The 18,987-nt window shown below is 44.3% G+C and overlaps 1 protein-coding gene across 4 annotated transcripts in view; it reads left to right on the top strand.

Moving 5' to 3' along the window:
• The first annotated feature begins 28 nt into the window (after positions 1 to 28).
• The window catches only part of Lpin2 (lipin 2), a 69,509-nt gene continuing 50,550 nt past the window's right edge, over positions 29 to 18,987 (top strand). The window contains exon 1 of one of the 4 annotated variants that reach the window (XM_040752833.1): positions 29 to 175. Coding sequence is in view for 2 of the 4 variants with exons in the window: in XM_040752831.1 (XP_040608765.1) it covers positions 17,284 to 17,385 (102 nt within the window). In the remaining 2 variants the exon portion in view is untranslated. Of the gene's footprint in view, positions 176 to 570; positions 596 to 17,253; positions 17,386 to 18,987 lie in introns of those variants that run through there. The other 3 variants (XM_040752832.1, XM_040752831.1, XM_040752830.1) reach the window with 3 other exon arrangements.

Below are 18,987 nucleotides of genomic sequence, written 5' to 3'. Positions count from 1 at the left end.
CCACAGCCAGCTCGCCCGCCGCCCGCCGCCGCCGCCACCGCCGCCGCCGCCGCGTCTCATTCATGAGGCCCGGCGGGCTCGCCTGTGGCCCGCGGCTCCCGAGGCGGCGGCCCCGCCCCCTGCTCGCTCGGTTCTCGCCGCCACCCGCCCGGGCCGCCCGCGCGCGGTGCCGCAGGTAAGCGGGCCGGGGGCTCTCGGGGTGGGCGGGGGATGCTCGCTCGCTCGCTCGCGGCCTCGCCTCGCCTCGCGTGGGCCACGTCAGCCGGGGCAGCGCCGCCCGAGGACGCGCGGGCGCCCGAGGAGACCCTCCTCCACCCCCACCCCACCCCCCCCCCCCCGCGCCTCTCCACCTCGGCAGCGGTCCTCGGGGCCCGGCGCGGCGCGGCAGGGGGATGGCAGCCGAGGGAGGCCGTGTCTGCCAGCTGCTCCCCCTTCCCCCCCGGGCCTGGGGGAGGGGGCGCGCGGTCGCGGCCATCCCCCTGCCGGGGCTGGCGAGGTGCTGTTATTTCCCCCAGGCCGTTGGCTCGCCCGCTCTCCCTCCCGCCCTCCCGCCCGTCCGCCGCTGCCTCCTGCAGGCCGTGGACCAGGTTCAGATGTGAGTAGCCCGCTGCCCGCTGCCCGCTGCCGTCGACCCCCGGGAGGAGCCCTGCAAGGTCCCGGTGGCTGTGGGAGCCGGAGCTCCACGGCCCAGTTTTTAAACGCCGCGGACCCACATCTTCCCCCCCCGCTTCCCCCAACCCCTCTCCCCGGCAGACGAAAATTATTTTCATTCAAATTTAGGATGGCGTTCCGAAGACGTAATTATGCCAAGCAAGCCTGGGAAGGTTCGCCCTCGCTTTCAGAAAGTCCTGGAAGGCTGGATACTTGGGGGGAGACTGGGGGGGGGCGGAGATTACTGAACAAGCGGCCGCATGTTTTTTTTTTTAATGCATCTTCGAGACTTAGAAAAATTAAGAATGGAAACCGAGTCTCCTGGCTTCGTTCGGGGCTAACGCTATATATATATTTTTTTGTCCCAGCTGTAGGGATGCAGGTTAAGTTGCTACTGGACCCCCTCCCGGGGGGGGCTCACCAATTTACAGTCTTTTTGATAACACACGGTCAGTTTTTGAAATCTACTTCGGGATTCATGTTGCGGGTCAGTTCAGCTCGTGTGTTGGTCTGACGTCGGTTGTTTTCCCTGGCTCAAGACTGAGAAGCGTGGCAGGTGACTGGGTTGGCACGGCCAGCCACCCGCGGTGTAAGGCAGGAGGAGACAGGTGTTTTTTAGCCGTTGCTGGGCCGCCCTGCCCTCTGAGCAACGCTCGTATCGCCTGTGGGCAGACAGCCACCTGCGGGGCCCGGGCCAGACCGGAGTCTAAAAAAGAACTTATATGTGAAGTGAGGATGGGCACTCTGGGTGGCTTCCTCCTTGCCAGGTAAACGCGTTCTTCTTGATTGGCGTTTTTTTCATCGGGCCCCGGAGTCTTCATGGGGGAAGTGGCAGTAGGCATAGTTAGCTGTGGGTCGCTAGAAACTGAAACGGCCTTGAGTTCTACTTCGGTGTTGGGCACAGTTGAGGTTCAATAGAGAAGGTCTGTACTCGCTGGAGGCTCTGGAACCGTGAGCGTTAGAAAACCCCTGAGCCCCCCAGGTGCAGTTTAAGAAGCACTTAACCGGGTGCCCGGGGCTTTGTTTGTGTTGCTGTAGGCTCGTCGCGGCTCTTCACCAGGCTTTGTGAATTGCGGTTTATTGACTGAGCACAGGCCCCCCCTCCCCCATCCCTCCATCCTCTCCCCCCACGCCCCCGCAGGTCATATTTCTGTAGCCGTTGTTACCAGCCTACAGAGCTTTGGTGGGGGCTGGCTGAATGAAGGTAGGAAGTTTGTCCTTGTAGGTCACTGGGAGCCAGTGGGTCTTCCTTAGATGAATTCGTCGCGTTTTCTTGTATGGCATGCCGTGGATGGGGATTTAATCTAGGTGCTGCCGCTGGTCAGAGGTGGCCAAAGGTTGAGTGAGGCCAGTGAACATTACGGTGGACATTTTATGGTGTTTAAATGTTAATATCCAGCTTAAATACAGCGCGGGTCACTGTGTGAACAGCTATTCTCTTCTGTATTGTATGCATACTGTACACCAGACCTGGAACACTAAACTGGAATCGTTCTTGCTGGGAGGTAGACGGGGCTGCCGCCTCCCTAGGGGTGCATAGCAGCCTGTCGGCGCGTTTTTAAACCTAAGTCTTTGAGTGTTTATCAATTTAAACCCTTTGTACTGACCCTGGGGACTGTCACTTTGTGTGTAGGGAGTAGGGCTGTAGGACATGTCCCTGCTCTGTCAGTTGGTAGGAGGCATTGTAGGAGTTGATTTAGAACTTCGCTTTAGCTGCCTCTGCTTCCCTTCCTTACTAAGTAAGTTAATACTCTTGGCTTAGGTGCGGTATCTAGGATGCAGCGTCTTTGGCTCTATTGCTTGCCTTCATGGTGAAATAGCCCATAGCTTTATAGTCAGGGCTCCAGTTGTCTGAATTCTGTAAGAATTAGGTCCCGTTAAGCACTGGAAGAGCTTGAAGATGCAATTGTATCTTGATGATAATAACTTGTTGTTTGGGGACAGCCTCGTATAGGTAGCTCAGGCCTTGACCTTTGTTTGCCTTGTATGCCACCACAGTTGTTTTAGGAGGTTCTGGGACTTGAACCCAGGGCTTTGTGCATACTAGGCAAGTACTCTACCCACTGAGCTATATCACAAGTCCCTTGTATATTTGAATACATTTTCTTATTCAGTTTGCTAAACAATTAACCAGTTTGGGGATCTACCTCCCCTACCAGGGCCATAGGTGAGTGTGCACACTTGTGTGCGTGTAAGCAGACCCTCCCTATACTATATTCTTGTGGGACAGGGTCTCTCCCTGAGGTCATGTGTTCAGTGACTCTGGTAAGTCAGCGAGTCTGTCTCCACTTGCCCCTCCTACCCCCAGTGCTAGGGTAATAAGCGTGTGGGAGATCAGTGGCGCTGGAGTCTGAACCCTGCTCTTGATGGTTGTCCAGCAAGCCTTTTTAGCCACTGAGCCATCTTTCCAGCCCCAGCAGTATACTTTAACAACCAAACACGTTTGGGTTCTATATTTTTCATGATGATCATATGAGGGAAAATCACTCACTCTTGGGGAACACATGAAGTTAGTAGGGATCCCCAACTGTTGGTAGCAACCTGTATGGAGTGGTGGGATGGCCAGGACACTGCCCTAGCCATTCTAGTCTGCTGTCCTCGCCTTCAACCCCGTGCTTATTTGATGATCTCCCCACAGTCTGGAAGGAGATAAGAGGAAAAGAAAAAGAAGAAAGCTTGTGGAGGGTTGCCTCAGTTGTAATCCGTGCACTTTGTGATCCTGAGGCAGAAGGAGCCCCAGTTCCAGGCTCAGCTAGCCTGGGATACAGTGAGACCTTCTCTCAGAACAAACCGAGACTGTGTTAGGAGATGAACTGTCACACTGTGAGGCACATACATACCTTGTGATGTGACTTAGGGCAACATGGACACTTTTCTGCAGTTGAGTCTTGTTGTAACAGCCTTTTACATTTGCTTATTTTCGTACCTGTAACTCTGGAGCCAGTATTAATCCACCATGTGGGGTTCTAGGGATCAAACTCAGGTTGTCAAGCTTGCTGGCTAGTGCTTTGCTGAGCCATCAAACCATGGGTCCTAGAGTCCTTTGCCTTGAAAGCTTGTGGATATTAACCTCAGTGATTTCGTGTGTGGACTTAGTTGTTACTGAGAAATGAGGAAAGAAGGGGGATTCTCACTCGTGTAGCCTGTCAAGACGGTGGTGTCCTCAGTGTTTCCACCTCCGTTGACCTCTGCACAAAGCCAAGGTAGCATCTGGTTGCTAATTCTTTCAGAATTCTTTTTGGAGCTCTGGGAACATGAACTTTTACAAACTGTTTGCAGGGTGGCTCTTTTTCTTACTCTTGGAGCTTAGAGTTGTGTGACTTAGCCGTCGTGACACACACTTTCTATATGAACTGTCCGGTGTAGGTTTTGCGTCTTTGATGGGTAGACACTGACCTCCAGAAGAGCAGACCTGGTGGGGAATGGCAGCCAACAGATTGTTTTTCTCACCCCACCTTTATCCAAAAGTCCTTACTGAACACTACATTAAATATTAGTTGACTATCTCATTTCGTGTCTTCATTTGCTTCTTACATCAAATTCCCTTAACTTCATGCATTGCTTAGTAACATGTTTATTGTTTCAACTCGTGTTAAGTGGTGGTTTATAAATTCTTAGTTGTTTTCAGTTCTTTACTGTTCTAGAATATGCACGATTGAGTCATAGTTTTCATCTTAGTTCTCTTAAGTTTTCAGGTTTTATTATCTCCAGCTTTAGGCACTAAATCTCTTCACAGGTGATGACGTCTGTTACTTTGTGCCCTAATCTGCTTTGGGATTTCTCTGGAGTCAGCTGGGATTCCTCAGAGTTGTCAGTCACTGTTAAGGTGAATAACTTCGTCTTCTTAACCTTTTGGACATTCTATGTAGACAAAGCCCCTGTGCCTCTTTTGCTGTCTGTAGACATTGACCTAAAGGGAGAAGTAACACTGAGTCCACATCCTGGGACAGTAGTCTAGTGAGACAGTAGGAGTGTGACCCCTGTGGAGTAGCTGTACAGGGATAGAACCTGTAAGTGCACTTGCTTCTGAAGGGAGAAGAGACCTCCAAGGCACTTGCAGAGACTTGATACTCAGTGTATTGGAGTATTTCAAGGCTTGGAGTGCTCTCTCTCTCTCTCTCTCTCTCTCTCTCTCTCTCTCTCTCTCTCTCTCTCTCTCTCTCTCTCTCCCTCTCCCTCTCCCTCTCCCTCCCTCCCTCCCTCCCTCCCTCCCTCCCTCTCCCTGAGTAATAGTTACTTGAAATCTAAGTAGCATTTAGTGGGAGCTTAAAGAGACAACTTGTAAAGTTTGAGAAATGTGATTAAAGAGCAGCGTTTCAACAAGAAGACTCTAGATTGAGAAACCGTTGGCTCTTCAGTAGTTAAGAGGAGCAACAGGTGGGAAAAGTGCTGGGATTGGTCCAGGAAGAGAAGATAGGTATGTGGTACCAAGTAGCTTTTTTTGGGTGGGGGTTGAGACAGTCTCTCTGTGTAGCCCTGGCTGTCCTGGAACTCACTGTGTAGACCAGGCTGGCCTCGAACTTAGAGATTCACCTGCCTCTGCCTCCCAAGTGCTGGGATTAAAGGTGTGCGCCACCACTACCCAGCTCCAAGTAGCTTCTTTGGTGGCTGGTTGAAGTTTTGCTTTTACCTAATTCTTAAATGCAATGTAAGGAATAGTTGATACAGAATTTTTATTTAAATACCTGTTTTTAAATAAGTAGTACAATGTTTCTTTTGGAAACTGGGTCTTATGCAGCACAGACTGGCCTTGGACTCCTGATCTTCCTACTTCACTTTCACTTCCATGTGCCTTTTTTTAATAGAAAGTTAACAAAATTTTAAACAAAAAGTTCATTGAATAGGATTGAAATGAACAAAGTTGTCTGATGATTTGGTTATGTTATTTTTTGAGCTGTTACCCAGTATGTCAGTAGTTAATATAAATTTGAAGCTTGGATTGGTGTTCCTTGATTTGTGCTATGATATTTCCCCCAGTGGTTGAGTGTGTAAACTTGTGGTCTTTATGAAACGAAGTGCTTCTCTAGGAGTGACGATAAGTCAGGAATGTCTGAACTTCGTGAAGCGTCTGTGGAAATAAACCTTTTGTTTAAGCGATGGCACGTCTTTATTTTCCTTTTTAAACACACCAAAACACCTGTCTACATATTAAGTTTCCTTAAAATCTCTTGCCCTTGTTTTCAGTGAATAAGAGGCATATGTTTGACATTATAGCTATATCATCCAATTAAATATGAAGGATGGCTTAAAAGAGAGAAACTGTAGTTACAGTGTGTATTGGACAGATGCTTGTTAGGAAGGATTGATTTTTCAGTTGTAGGTGCCTACTAACTTAGTCTCTTCTGAGGCTGTGTCTTGGTGTCTGTAAAAGCCTGAGATTGCTACAGTAGTCTCTTGATTGAGCACCTTCTTTGGGCAGGCATTGTGCTAAGAGCTTTACACTAATTATCTCTAAAAGAGTCACAACAACCCTGCTAGGCAGAGATAATAGCCCTGTTTTCTATGTGAGAGTACTGAAGCTAAGAGGTTTCTGGAAGGTCAGGCAATTCCCCATGGCAGTAGCCTTTCTCCCTGCCCTTGGCTTCCTGGCCGTGCAGCCCAAGGATTTACAGTTCATATGCTTTTATTTGACATTCCTAAATCAACTTTAAGAATTGTTTTTACTTGCATCCTAATGCTAGCATTTATAAGTGGATAATAGAAAGAGTGCACCTGCTGGAGCCTTGGGTTTCTCTAACCCATTTATGTGTGCAAGGCTGATTGAGCCAGGGAGAGAAAACCAGCTGGGAAAGTAGAGGAGTGGAAGAGGTCCACCATGTCTGCCAGATACCTGCTCCAGAATGTTCCCTACCTACCTACCACTAGGCTGAGACTGGGTCAGATGAAAGCTGATTTTCAAGAAATGGGACCCCCAAATTCAAACATGGAAGATGGTTCTGTGTCAGTGTTGGGAAGGAGGAACAGTTGTATTGTTTGAGACATGGTCTGAGCAGCCACTGTGCTGCCACCATGAAGGATTTCCTTTGGTAATTGTGACTTCCTGATCTGAGGGTATACACCATATCCCCTCCTTCTGTGGACTGTACTGTGCAGGAGGAGTAGCAAGTATCAGCCTGGGTGAGTGCCTGGCCTTTCTGTGCTCAGAGTCTCTGTTCCTCACATTGGTACCCAGCCGAAACCTCAGTACAGGGAAGCATATGAATTCTTTTTAAACAGGTTTGCCCTTTAACACGTACTGTTTTCACTGTGCCCTTGAACTTGCTCGGTACTTAATGTGCAGATAAGGTCCCTGTGATGGAATTTTACTCTATGTATAGAATAATGGGTGACCTAAGAACCTTTAATTAAAAAGAAATATGTTCAGAACTATGAATACAATTAAAATGTATTAGCATATATTAATTGTGCAAAATAACTGATTTCATTGTGGTATTTTCTCATGCATATTTTGGTATCTAGTTGACTTGACTCAGTTGTCTCTTTGGAGATTCATCTGCCTGCTTGGCTAGTACAATTGTAGATGTAAATGAGGGTATATGTTATACCCTATCTACTATAAGTCAAGAGGCCAGGCTGCAGGCTGAGGGCTCCAGCTGTACTAGATGCCAGGGTTGAGAGTCTCAGGACAAGGGGAAATTGTTCCTCATGTCTGAAAGTAGCCTGTGGTGTTGTTTGGGGATGAGCTACTTATCTTAGACATAAAGCAGATTTTTCTCTTTTTTTCTTTTTTGTTTGTTTGGTTTTTTCAAGACAGGGTTTCTCTATTGTTTTGGAGGCTATCCTGGAACTCACGGAGATCTGCCTCCCTCTGCCTCCTAAGTGCTGGGATTAAAGGCGTGTGCCACCAACACCAGGCAAAGTTTTCTTTTAAAAAAAATAGTTTATTTAAACTCATTTTATGTGCATTGGTATGAAGGTGTCAGATCCCCTGGAACTGGAATTATAGACAGTTGTGAGCTGCCATGTGGATGCTGGGAATTGAACCCAGGTCCCCTGGAAGAGCAACCAGTATTTTTGTTTTGTTTTGTTTTGTTTTGTTTTTTTGTTTTACAAGACAGGGTTTCTCTGTATTGTTTTGGAGGCTGTCGGTCCAGCCCAGCCTCGAACTCACAGAGATCCGCCTGCCTCTGCCTCCCAAGTGCTGGGATTAAAGGCGTGCTCCACCAATGCCCGGCTTGAGCAACCAGTATTCTTAACCACTAAGCCCTAAAGCAGAGTTTTCTAAACTGAGTAGCGGGGATCAGGAATGGGAGTCATCTTAAGAGGTTGGAAGTGAGAAGCAAAAGAAATATCTTGGAGCAAGTACTGTGTTTATATTTTTTAATGTATAAATGTTTATTTGAAGGATTTTTTTTTTGTATTCCAAAGAAACCATTTTGTGTGCTTGCATAGAATTTCTTCCTGGATTCTTAACCTTCCTAGTGTCAATGTGAGCAGTTTTGTTGCTGTCAGTTGTTAAAGTCAAGAATTAGCATATTTGTGTAAGTTCAAATTAATCTTAATAAAATTGTGAAATAATTAAAATAATCTTATCCTGTATATTAATAAGCACTAGTAACCCTCTGTGACAGTTTTAATCGCCAGCTTGATACAGCCTAGGGAATAGCCTGGGAAGAGCATCTCCATGAAGGATTGTCTGCCTCAGGTTGGCCTGTGGGCATGTGTGTGAGGGTGGTCTTGGTTGCTTTCATAGAAGTGGGACGGACGACCCAACCTGAAAGTGGACTGCACATTCCCTGGTTTGGGGCTGTAACTTTAAGAGTGATCAGAGTTGCCTTGTGATAACTTCTCAGTGTAACTGTCTAATACGTCTCAATTTCTGCTGCTTATATGTTCATAACTAAATATTGTTCAGAACTAAGCATCTTCAGTAATTTTACTTTTTACTACACATTTTTTTTCCTTTGGAGTGAACAGTGTGTGCTGGCTTTCGTTCCTGAGCACCAGTTATGAATCCAGGCTCTCTTCTGTCAGTGGAGTCCCTGTCTTGTCCTGAGTATCAGTCCTCTCTCCTCTGTTGGATCCCGTGTTGTAATTCTTTGTTCATTTTCCCTCCAATTTTTGGAATTGTTAGTTTTGAGAAGTTGATTGTTTTTTTTGTTTTGCTTTAACTTTTTGTGTTTCTCCTCCTGGTTCTTTCTCCCTCCTCCTACTTATCGCTTTTAAAAGTATGTCTCCATAGCTGGGGGTGGCAGTGGTACACTTTAATCCCAGCACTCGGGAGGCAGAGGCAGGTGGATCTCTGAGTTCAAGACCAACCTAGATTACAAACAAGAGCTAGTACCAGGACAGCCTCCAAAGCCACAGAGAAACCCTGTCTGGAAAAACAAAAACAAAAAAAAATGTGTCTCCTAACTTTATTATTGAAATACCTTGGTCTATGACTTGGGGTCTGTGTTCTCAGACCACACAGGGCTAGGAACTAATTGGAACACCTGGGAAATACCTGCCTCACTCCTGGCCTTGTTTTGTTGTCACACCCGAATAGGAAGCAGATGTGTCACCAGAGTCTAAGGCCAGAGGGCATGAAAACACCAGAAAATCCAGGTGTCCATTAGTCCCTGAGGCTTCTCCCTACATGAATCATCTGTTCCTGTGTCCCCATGACATTGAGGAGGTGGCTGGCTGGCACTCAGTTCTGTTCCTCTGATTGGGAACATGTAGTCCTGTCTACATGGGATTCCTGAGGCTGTTGGCATTTTTCTATTATGATTGTTTTTGGTGGAACGCTCAGTGGTGTAGGTATCACTTCATCCTTTGATTCTAGGGTTCTGTGAGACTTTCCGTTTTCAAGGACCTTGACAGTTTTAGTTTGTCATTACTGTTGTTGAGATGAGGACTGGGGCGGGGGCGGGGTTGTCTAACGATGTTCAAGATTGGGCTGGTCTTGAACTCAGTGAGCTTCAGTGATCTTTCTGCCAAGTAGTTGAGGCTGCAGTACTGCACCACCATACCCAGCTGACCTCAACACTTCAGATTTTGTAGGGTACTTCACTGCAGCTCATATCTGTCTGTAACTCCAGTTCCAGGGGATCTGACACCCTCATACAGACATACATTTGGGCAAAACACCAATGCACAGGAAGTAAAAATAAATAAAATAAAAGAATTTTCCTAACAGTTTTCTTATAAGACTAGGTTATGACTTATTAAGAGGAAGACCATGGAGGGTAAAGTACCATAATTTGACTTAATGGTGACTATGGCTTTGATGGCCAGGCTGAGATTATGTTTATTAGATTTTTCTCCACTGAAAACCTAATCTGTATTTCATAAGATTTTTTTATTTTATGTGTGTGTTTTGTCTGCATGTTTGTATGAACACCGTGTGTGCCTGGTGCCTTTGGAAGTCAGAAGAGGGTGTTGGATTCCCTGGAAACGTCATTTTGTCTTGATTATCTGTAAAAGTCTTTTTATTGAGTTATGGTCACATTCTGAAGAACTAGAACTCAGAGCATAGATTTCCTGTTTTGGAAGATACACTCCAACCCCTAAAAGCATGGGGAAGGATAGATGTGCTGTTGTGTGGGCTTAGCAGAGTGTCTAATTAAAGTAATATTTTAAAAGGTGCTTTTAGGCACTGCCTGCAATCTTCACAGAAGATCAGAAAGAAAGCCCTTAGGAAATAATATTCAGATTATAACTGGAGATTTTTATTCAGTTTTGTGTAACTACTAACATTTCTGCTGATTCTCAGATGTCTAACAGCTGAGAATTGGAGTCACCTCATGCTTCACTCACACTTTTCTGACTTCAAAGGTGGCTCCAGGGCCTGGTGCACCAGAATTAATCTTGTCTCTTTTATAGGACAGTCATGTGACCTTCATCAGCTGGTCCCAGCGCACCCCTCGGGTCTTTATACTGCATTTTCAGGTGACAACCTTCCTGGGCTCTGCTTTGAAAATACCCTGCCATACATTTTCTTATTTTGGTCTTTCCCATGCCTTCACCTAAAGTAGCCTCCTCTCTTCCCTCTTCCTCTTCCTTCCTCCTCTTCCCTCCTCTCCTTCCTCCCTGCATCCGTCCCTCCCTCCCCGTTACCCTTTTTCTAGCTATCCTAGTATAAGACTTAACTGTTCTTGTTGCCTTCACATGAGTGCAGGTGGCTTGTCAGCCAAGTTCACTGATTAATATTAGCCTACAAAGAAGGTGTGTGTGTGTGTGTGTGTGTGTGTGTGTGTGTGTGTGTGTGTGTGTGTATCAAATTTAGTGGCTTGGGCATCCTAGGCAAGCATTCTGCTACTGAGGGACACATCTGGTCCCTACTTTGTCCATGTTATCAACAGTATATACATTTCATTTATACTGTCATTCTGAAAAACACCTCTCTCACTAAATTAGTGGTAGAGTATTTTTTTACCTATGAGATAAGTTAAGTTTTAGAAATAACTAAAGAGTTACTCACCAGGACAGCGGTGGCACATGCCTTTAACCCTGGCACATAGGAAGCAGAGGCGTCTCTGAGTTTGAGGCCAGCCTGGTCTGCAGAGTGAGTTCCAATGTAGCCAAGGCTACACAGAGAAACAGTACTTGAAAAATCAAAAAGAAAAAAAAAGACAGTGTATCATGCGTATAATAAGTATTGTGTACCACCTAAATGAAATTGGAAGAGCATTCTTAGGCATTAGATGGCTCGGTGGTTTAGAGTGCTCTGTGCTCTTTTCAGAGCCACACTGGGTTCCCAGTGCGCCAGTCAAATGGCCCACAAGCAGCTGTGCCTACACACGTACTCCATATTCACATAGTTTAAAAATATTAAAAGTAAATCCTTAAAAAAGGAACTCTTTCAGTATGGAAGAGGAACTAATAATATACTAGATCATATATTGATTTATCACAACTTTAATAGGTGACTCAAACATAGCATTCATGTTAAGTAGGTATTGCTTAGATGAAATGTGGTTAAAGAGTTGCATGACCAGAATACGCCAGGGAGAGTGACTCACCTTGCTGAATACAGGCCTGGGAGAGCTCAGCTGTTAGTGTCACCTTTAAGGCCATTTCATATTGTAGGGCTCTCCTGGCCCATTTCAGTCTCATTCTGCCTATTTGTGGATGGAATGTGGGCTAGACCTATCCTCTTGTACAAATTGCTGAAGAGTGGAATTCCATTGATTGAGCTCTTTGGAATGGGAAAATGATTTGTAAAGCTAAAACAGACTCAAAGAACTATTGATGTCAGTGAGGATTTAGATTTAGTCATTGTGTACTTCTGTGTGCCTCTTTGAATGGTGAGCCCCTTTATAGCAGGGGTCCAACCCCAACAGTTACTGGTTAAGCATTGACTGTGCACGTGTGAATGGGTCTTGGGGGCTATTCAGCTGATAGTTTTGTCCTTCTAGTAGTTTCTGGGCTCCATGTCATGGAATCCTGACCACAATCCTACCTGATAGGTATTCCTGCCTCGTGGTTCTACAGAGGAATCCTAATGAAGCTCAGGTCAGGTTGAAACTGAGAATGGTTGTGTGCTGAGAGTAAATAGGAGAGCTGTGGTGTAAAACCCATCTTATACCTGCTGGCCCACTGCTAACATTTCTAAGGGCCTAGTCAGAACAGTCCTAAATAGGATATTCCATATTGTTCATCTAAATTGATAATTCTTGTGTTGGGTATGATGGCATACAGATGTAATCCCAGCCCTGGGATGACTAAGGTGAGTTTGAGGCCAGCCTAGGCTGCCTAGTGAGTTCTGCCAGGGCTGAATTGTGACAGCCTATCTCAAAGCTAACCAACCAACCAACCAGAGATAACTAAATATGTAAACGAACAGTACTGGTGATTCCCAAATAGGAACATTCAAGTGGCCAGATGTGGTTATTTTGATTGTCACAGTTTAGGAGAGGGTGCTGCTGACATCTAGTGGTTAGAGGCCTGGGACCCTGCATGTCTTTTCATTCCCAAAGAATTATCTGACCCCTTATTCAAAGGCTGGAACACCCGGACTATTAAAAGTTGCAAATCCTATCAACACTCCTATGGCCCAGCCTCCATTCCCACTGACTACCTCATCTCCACCCCAGTGCTTTCCCATTGTCTCCAGCTGTTTTTGGTGCAGCTCAGAATGTGCAGGGCACAGACATGAGGCAATCTGACTGATGTTGCTACCAGTTCTCTTAGGACATTGATTATGTGTTTTGAAATGTTCCTGGATGTCTGAAAAGAGAAAAGCAAACCATGTTTCAGATGCTCTGTTGTTATAGTCTAGAGTGCAGGGTCAGGGTTGGAGGCACTAGCCTGTAGTAGGAACTGTTTGGTTAGTGAATATTTTATTTTCGTATGCACATCTTTGAGTGATAGGTTTGCATGTTGTGTACACATCCTGTGCTACTTTAAGAACTGTTGTCATATGTGTAAAGCCAGGTTGAGCATATGTAATGGCTATTCTTGATTGTCAACTTGACTACATCTGGACTTAACTAAAACCCTTGTGAGGAATTTTTTTTCTTAATTAAATCATTTGAAGTCGGAAGACTCACTTTTTAATCTGGATCTTATGAGATAGAAGAGCCATCTGTAATCTTGGCCACACTTCTGCTGGCAGTCTACATAAAAGATGTGGAAAAAGGAAGCTTGTTCTCTTCTTACTGGCTACTCTATTCCTTCACTGGCATCAGAACCTGCTTTTGCATTCTGGCATATACTGAAGACGGGCTGAGACATACAGCCTTATGGACTGGACAGCTATTGGATTCTTGGACCTTTTGATGGTAAACGGCCATTTTTGGACTAGCTGGACCACAACCTGTAAACTGTTGTGGAATAATCTTTGTGTACATTGTGAAGATGTGTCTTTGTCAAGGCATCTTCTGATTGGTTTAATAAAGAGCTGAGTGGTCAATAGGTAGGCAGGAAGAGGTTAGAGGACTTTTGGGCAGAGAGAGAGGAAGGGGAGATGAATCTCTGAGTTCCAGGAGAGCCAGAGCTGCACAGTGAGACCCTGTATTTAAAAAAAAAAAAAAAAGGAGGAGGAGGCAGGGAGACAGGAGCCTTCCACACACAGTTGCCCCATGTACTTCTAGGGTAAGTAATGAAAACACATCAACAAAAAGGATGTATTATATATGTTACTTAGCATCATTTTCACTTGTGGAATCTGCACAGGATTCTGATTCTCTGGACATCATTTTAAACTTTGTTTCTTGCAGCTAGATGCTCTTGTGAAAAGTCAAGTCTTAGAAAGAGACTTTCTTCTGTCCCTTCCTCCTTCCCTTTCCATCATTGACACAGTCTCATTTTTAGCACAGGCTGTTCTTGAACTTGCAGTGTAGCCAGATTCACTTCCTCCTGAGTCAGTCTCTTGTGTGCTGGAGTTGCAGGTATGCACTGCCACTGCCTGTGCCCCACTAAGGAGCAAACACAGTAGCATTTCCAGTCCCAGCACTTAGGAGGCTGAGATGGGAGGATTGCTTGAGACCAGTTCCAGGGGGTAAAAAAAAATAGTCAAACTGCTATACAAAAGTAAAGTTTTTCTCAGGGTTTAGCTGTTTGTATTTTAAAGCAGGAGAGGGGGCCTCTCCTGTAGCCAAAGCTAGCCTCGCTAACTCCCTATCTACCTGAGGATGACATTGGACTTGCTGATCCCCTCCCTCCTTTCACCTTCTGAGTGTTGAGACTACAGGCATGTACCATCACACCTGATTTTTTTTTTTTTTTTTTGCCTGCCTGCTTTCTTGGGATTGAACCCAGGGTAAGCACTCCCACCAGACTGGTATTCCCTAGACCTCAGGATATACTTTTATATTAACCTGAACAGTAAAGATTGATGCTTTCCTTTGAAAATTATGGGACTGAATGAGAATCGTTGGCTGTGATTTACTGTGTCTTGGATGTGGCAGAAAGTGTCACCAGGTCAGTCTTAGGGGGAAACTGTAGGTGTGTTTACCTGGTAGTGTCATAGCTCATCTCTGGTGGGTCCATGGTACATGTTCCTTTGCAGGTAGGACATTCTGTGAATTATTTATCAAAAAACAGTGACCAAATACTGAGGTGGACCGGAAACCTAGCGTCTGCTCTGTTGTGTAAGAGGACTTTTGAAGTGAACCTTACCCACTCGGAGTTTGTTACACTCAAGGTCATTGCCCTGCTGAGTCTCCACACTGTTGGGCTTTACCTCTCTGTCTTGTCCACTGCTTTCCTCCTGCCCCTAGCAATTTTCTCTGGGTCTCATATTGGCAAAACAAAAAACAAAGCCAAACAAAGAACGGGAGAACTGAAGGGAGTCATGTTCTGTACCTATGCCTTCTTCAGTAGTGGCCTCTGGCTAATTGCTTGACCTCTTTTTGGGTCTTAGCTTCCTCCTATTTAAAATAGGTGATTTTTCCGTTTTCTCTCTCTACCCTCCTGCTTAGTTTCTGTTTTTCTGTTTTCTCTCTACATATTTTCTTACTCATTTTATTTCCTCTGCCTTTGACTTTTCATCTTCTTAGGTGATTTCTCCTTTATCCCCCTGTTGTGTTTTCTCCCATTCTTCTCCCCTGGCTTCCCATCTCTTCCTCACCCCAGAGTGAGGTTTGTTACTCCTGTTTGATGCCAGGGGCCTGGAGCTGCTGCAGGTCATGGATGGAGAGATTGGAGTTTTGTACCTGCCATGCCATTTCGGCATCATGTGTCATGTGTGTTTAAATGGCAAGTGAAGTGAATGCATTGTTATTGGCAGCAGCTGCTTGATTAGCTGAATGTAAGATGGGTTTTCCTATTTCTAAAGTTCTTCCCCTTACTCTTTACACTTCCTTTTGTGGGTGGAATGTCACTGCACACAGGGGAAAGTTAGAGGATAATTTATAGGACTCATTTCTTTCCTTCTAGCATGTGAGTTTTGGGGATAGAACTCAAGGTGGCAGCTTATTTAGTAAGTGCCTTTACCCACTGAACCACCTCCATCACTTACCTTGTGTTCACTATAACTTTACGATATGGATCTTGATGGGGTATCTCTGTAGTTAGCATTTCCAACCTTTTCTTGGTCAAAATTTTTGTTTTTGTGAAGTTTCAAGGAAAAAGCAAAGGTTTAATAATGTGAAGCTCATTAAATGTATGTACACCAGCTAGTTAATTAGTTAAATACTTGTATAGAATTTATTAGAAATGCTATCATATTCAGTTCCTCTGAGAGTTAGGTAAAACTTTTTTCCTGTATTCACTTCCTCTCAAAATTGTCTCACAGCCATAAAACTAGTAGCATACAGCAGAAAGTGAATATGCACTATATATGTGGTTTTAAGTTTCCTATGAGTCCCGTTATAAAAAGAAGTAGAAGGACTGGAGGTGACTGTTGTGTAAGAGGGAGCCTGCTGTGCAAACACGAGGACCTGAGTTTGAACCCCAGCACACACACAAAGCTCCATGTGCATATCTGTAGGATTAGCACTGTCAAGGACTTGTCACACTAGCTCTAGTGTTCGGTGAGACCCTGTCTCAAAGGAAGAAGGACGAACAGCAACAAGGCAGGATACTTTAGTCTGTCCTCTGCATGTGTGCACATCCAAGCATGTGCACCTGTACCACACACGATGTAGAAAAAAATCCACAAAATCGATCAAAATATTTAATTCAGAATAGAGTATCATTTCAACATACGCCTACACACACCACAATTTTTCACCACCTTTTTTTTTTAAGTATCAAATCATCTAAACCCAGTGGCTATCTTCACTCATAGTTTATTATAGCACTTAGTACTAACCTGCTTGCGAATTTAGTAGGCATATGTGGCAGGATGCAGTTTGTAATAAGCTTCAGAGTCTTAGAAAATGGCTTTAATAAAATGTTTTAACTTAAAAATCAAGTATATTTTTGGAGGCAGAGGCAGGTGGATCTCTGAGTTTGAGGCCGGTCTGGTCTACAAGAGCTAGTTCCAGGACAGCCTCCAAAGCCACAGAGAAACCCTGTCTTGAGAAAACAAAAAATAAAAATACAAAAAAATTCAAGTATATTTTATATGTTGTTTGTCTATGTGTGTTATGTGTTTTAGGGTTTTAGAAAGTTTGAATGAGGGTGCTTTATAGTGACATCCTAAGAGCTGGCCAGGGAATACTAGAACTTAAATATTGCTTTGTCATGTTCTAGAAGTATAGTTTTGTTATTTATAGAGTGCTGAGCCTGGATATTTTCTGGATTCATGAGAAATACTGGGTCATACCAGTATAGTAGAGTAAAAATACTTAGTAGTTGAACTGTAGAAACCAGGATGAGTGGAAAACACAGTGATGTCATCCAAGCATATGTAAATTATTTCCCTTACATGATTACATGAGTTTTTTTACTCCCTGTATGAAGATATGATTGGCTTAAGGAATCATTAACTCAATCCCTGTTGTGTGTGATGGAAGCTGTAGTTGTCTGTCTTGTGATTGGGCAGGACTTGGTACCTATCAGTGTAAACACATGGCACAGCCTGTCCCATGCCCTCCTTATCTTCTCTGGAGAGATGGGGCTGAGGCATTTTGAGCAAATCTCATTGGTAAAGTTGTGTGTGCATTGGTTTTTTTTTTTTTTTTAAGACCTGGTTGCTTTCAGTTTTAACTATATCCCCGGCTGCAACAGTTAGCATCTAGTGGTCTACAGAGTAACTTTCTGTGCTTTGGTGCCTTCACCTCTGTAGAGTCATGGTTGATAAGCTGCTTCAGTTTTAAGATGTTTTACTTAGAAGATAACAGTGAAGATGAGAAGGTTCAGGACAGCTCATTGAGTAAGTCTGCAGGTGTTTACCGCGGCAAGGCCCCTCCCGGCATTCTGGTGAGTTCTATTCCATTCACCCATGCCTCTGTTGCCTTACTTGAGGCCAAATCCGGGTAGCACTGAGGAGGGACAGCACCCACTATGTGACAGTGGTGAATGCCCTTGTTTGGAAGATGTGTTGCTGTGGTAACTCTCTAAAGTGTTGTGTAGAACAGAGTGTTTGGCCGTCTCCTATCCCTCCTTGCCTTTATGCTATCTTTATTCTGTTTGTTGTTATTTAATAAGTTTCTGCCTAGAAGAAAAGTGATTCCTTTAAACTGAGAACTGAGTGTTGAGTTGTGTTCTTGCATCTCAGTGTGGTAGTTGAAGGATTAGAAGTCACTCAAGTTTTATGTTTTTTTTTTTTTTTTTTTTTTTTGTCCTGACCAAATCTCCTGTACGGCTAAGCTGCTGTTTAAAACTGGCACTGTGGGTATGTGCTACAAAAGAGTGACTGTAGGCTTTCCCTCTTGTCACTATCAATAAACAAAAAATGCTTGAAATGTATGTGTTGGGTGGGGGTAAATTTGTCTGGATTTTTTAAATCTAGTTTTCTCTTGCTACAAGGTACAAACTAGAACATACCTTGTAAATTTGCGTTTTTAAAGTCTGCTTTAAGGAAACAAAGTCAAGTAATGTAAAGATAATATCATTTAACTCTGCCCATGGAACCTTAGAAAAGCAATGTGTTTAAATGCTTATTTTTAGTTTATTGTTTTGTTTTGTTTCTGTTCTACACCAGGGTCCTAGTATGTAGCTCAGGCTGACTGTTCCATAGGCTGTCCTTGAACTTACTGTCTTCCTGCTTCATCACTCCTGAGTGCTGGGATAACACGAATGTACATTAAGCCTGGCTTAAATCCTCATTTTAAAGTGAGGCAGTGGATAAATAATTTCCCACTCAGATACTTGGGAGCTGCAAATGAAAGCATCGATGCTGTGTTGTGTCTTCTCATTTAATTTAGATCACCTTGGTTGCTTTTGTTTTTAAAGCATGTTAAGGTTGAATATTTTTATGAAAACCAACATAAACTCCACAAAACAAAAAATAGATTTCTGAAATCTGTTAACCTAGTTGACTTTAGTTTTAAAGGTGTAAGAATGTTCATGTCCCTTTAGAGGTCTTACCATACTCTGTGATATGTGCCTCTGGATCTGAGATCATTGGTGTCAATATGCAGATTCCTTCACTTATTAGTAACAGCTACTGTGTAAGGCAATTTTTATTTTGAAGTCTCAAATTTTTGCACATTAGTCTTACAGATCAGAGGAAAGAATGTGAATATACTTAATTCTCTATGAAATATTTCTAAAATCCACTTAGTCCACCAACACACAGACCAGACTGTGTTGCAGGAGAAGTTCTTGGACATCTTGTTGTTGTTTTTCAAAGGGAAGTCAAAGGTGTTTGGCTTAGACTGCATTTTGTTAACAGTCCCCTTTGTCATTGATGTTCCATGAGTCACCACCCCACCCCAAGAGAATTTTCTGAATGGCTAGTAGCTGGCATACGAGATTTGCTATCTGCTTAGTAAGCTATAATGATTATCTAGGAGTTTGACTTAAGAATGAACAAGGGTGTGTGCAGTAGGGAATCCTGGCTTTTAAACTAACCAGAGC

This window comes from Mesocricetus auratus, unplaced genomic scaffold, assembly GCF_017639785.1.
Source record: "Mesocricetus auratus isolate SY011 unplaced genomic scaffold, BCM_Maur_2.0 Super-Scaffold_100010, whole genome shotgun sequence".
Lineage (NCBI taxonomy): Eukaryota > Metazoa > Chordata > Mammalia > Rodentia > Cricetidae > Mesocricetus > Mesocricetus auratus.
Note: the sequence above shows the minus strand (reverse complement) of the source record. Positions and strands in the feature narration are given on the sequence as shown.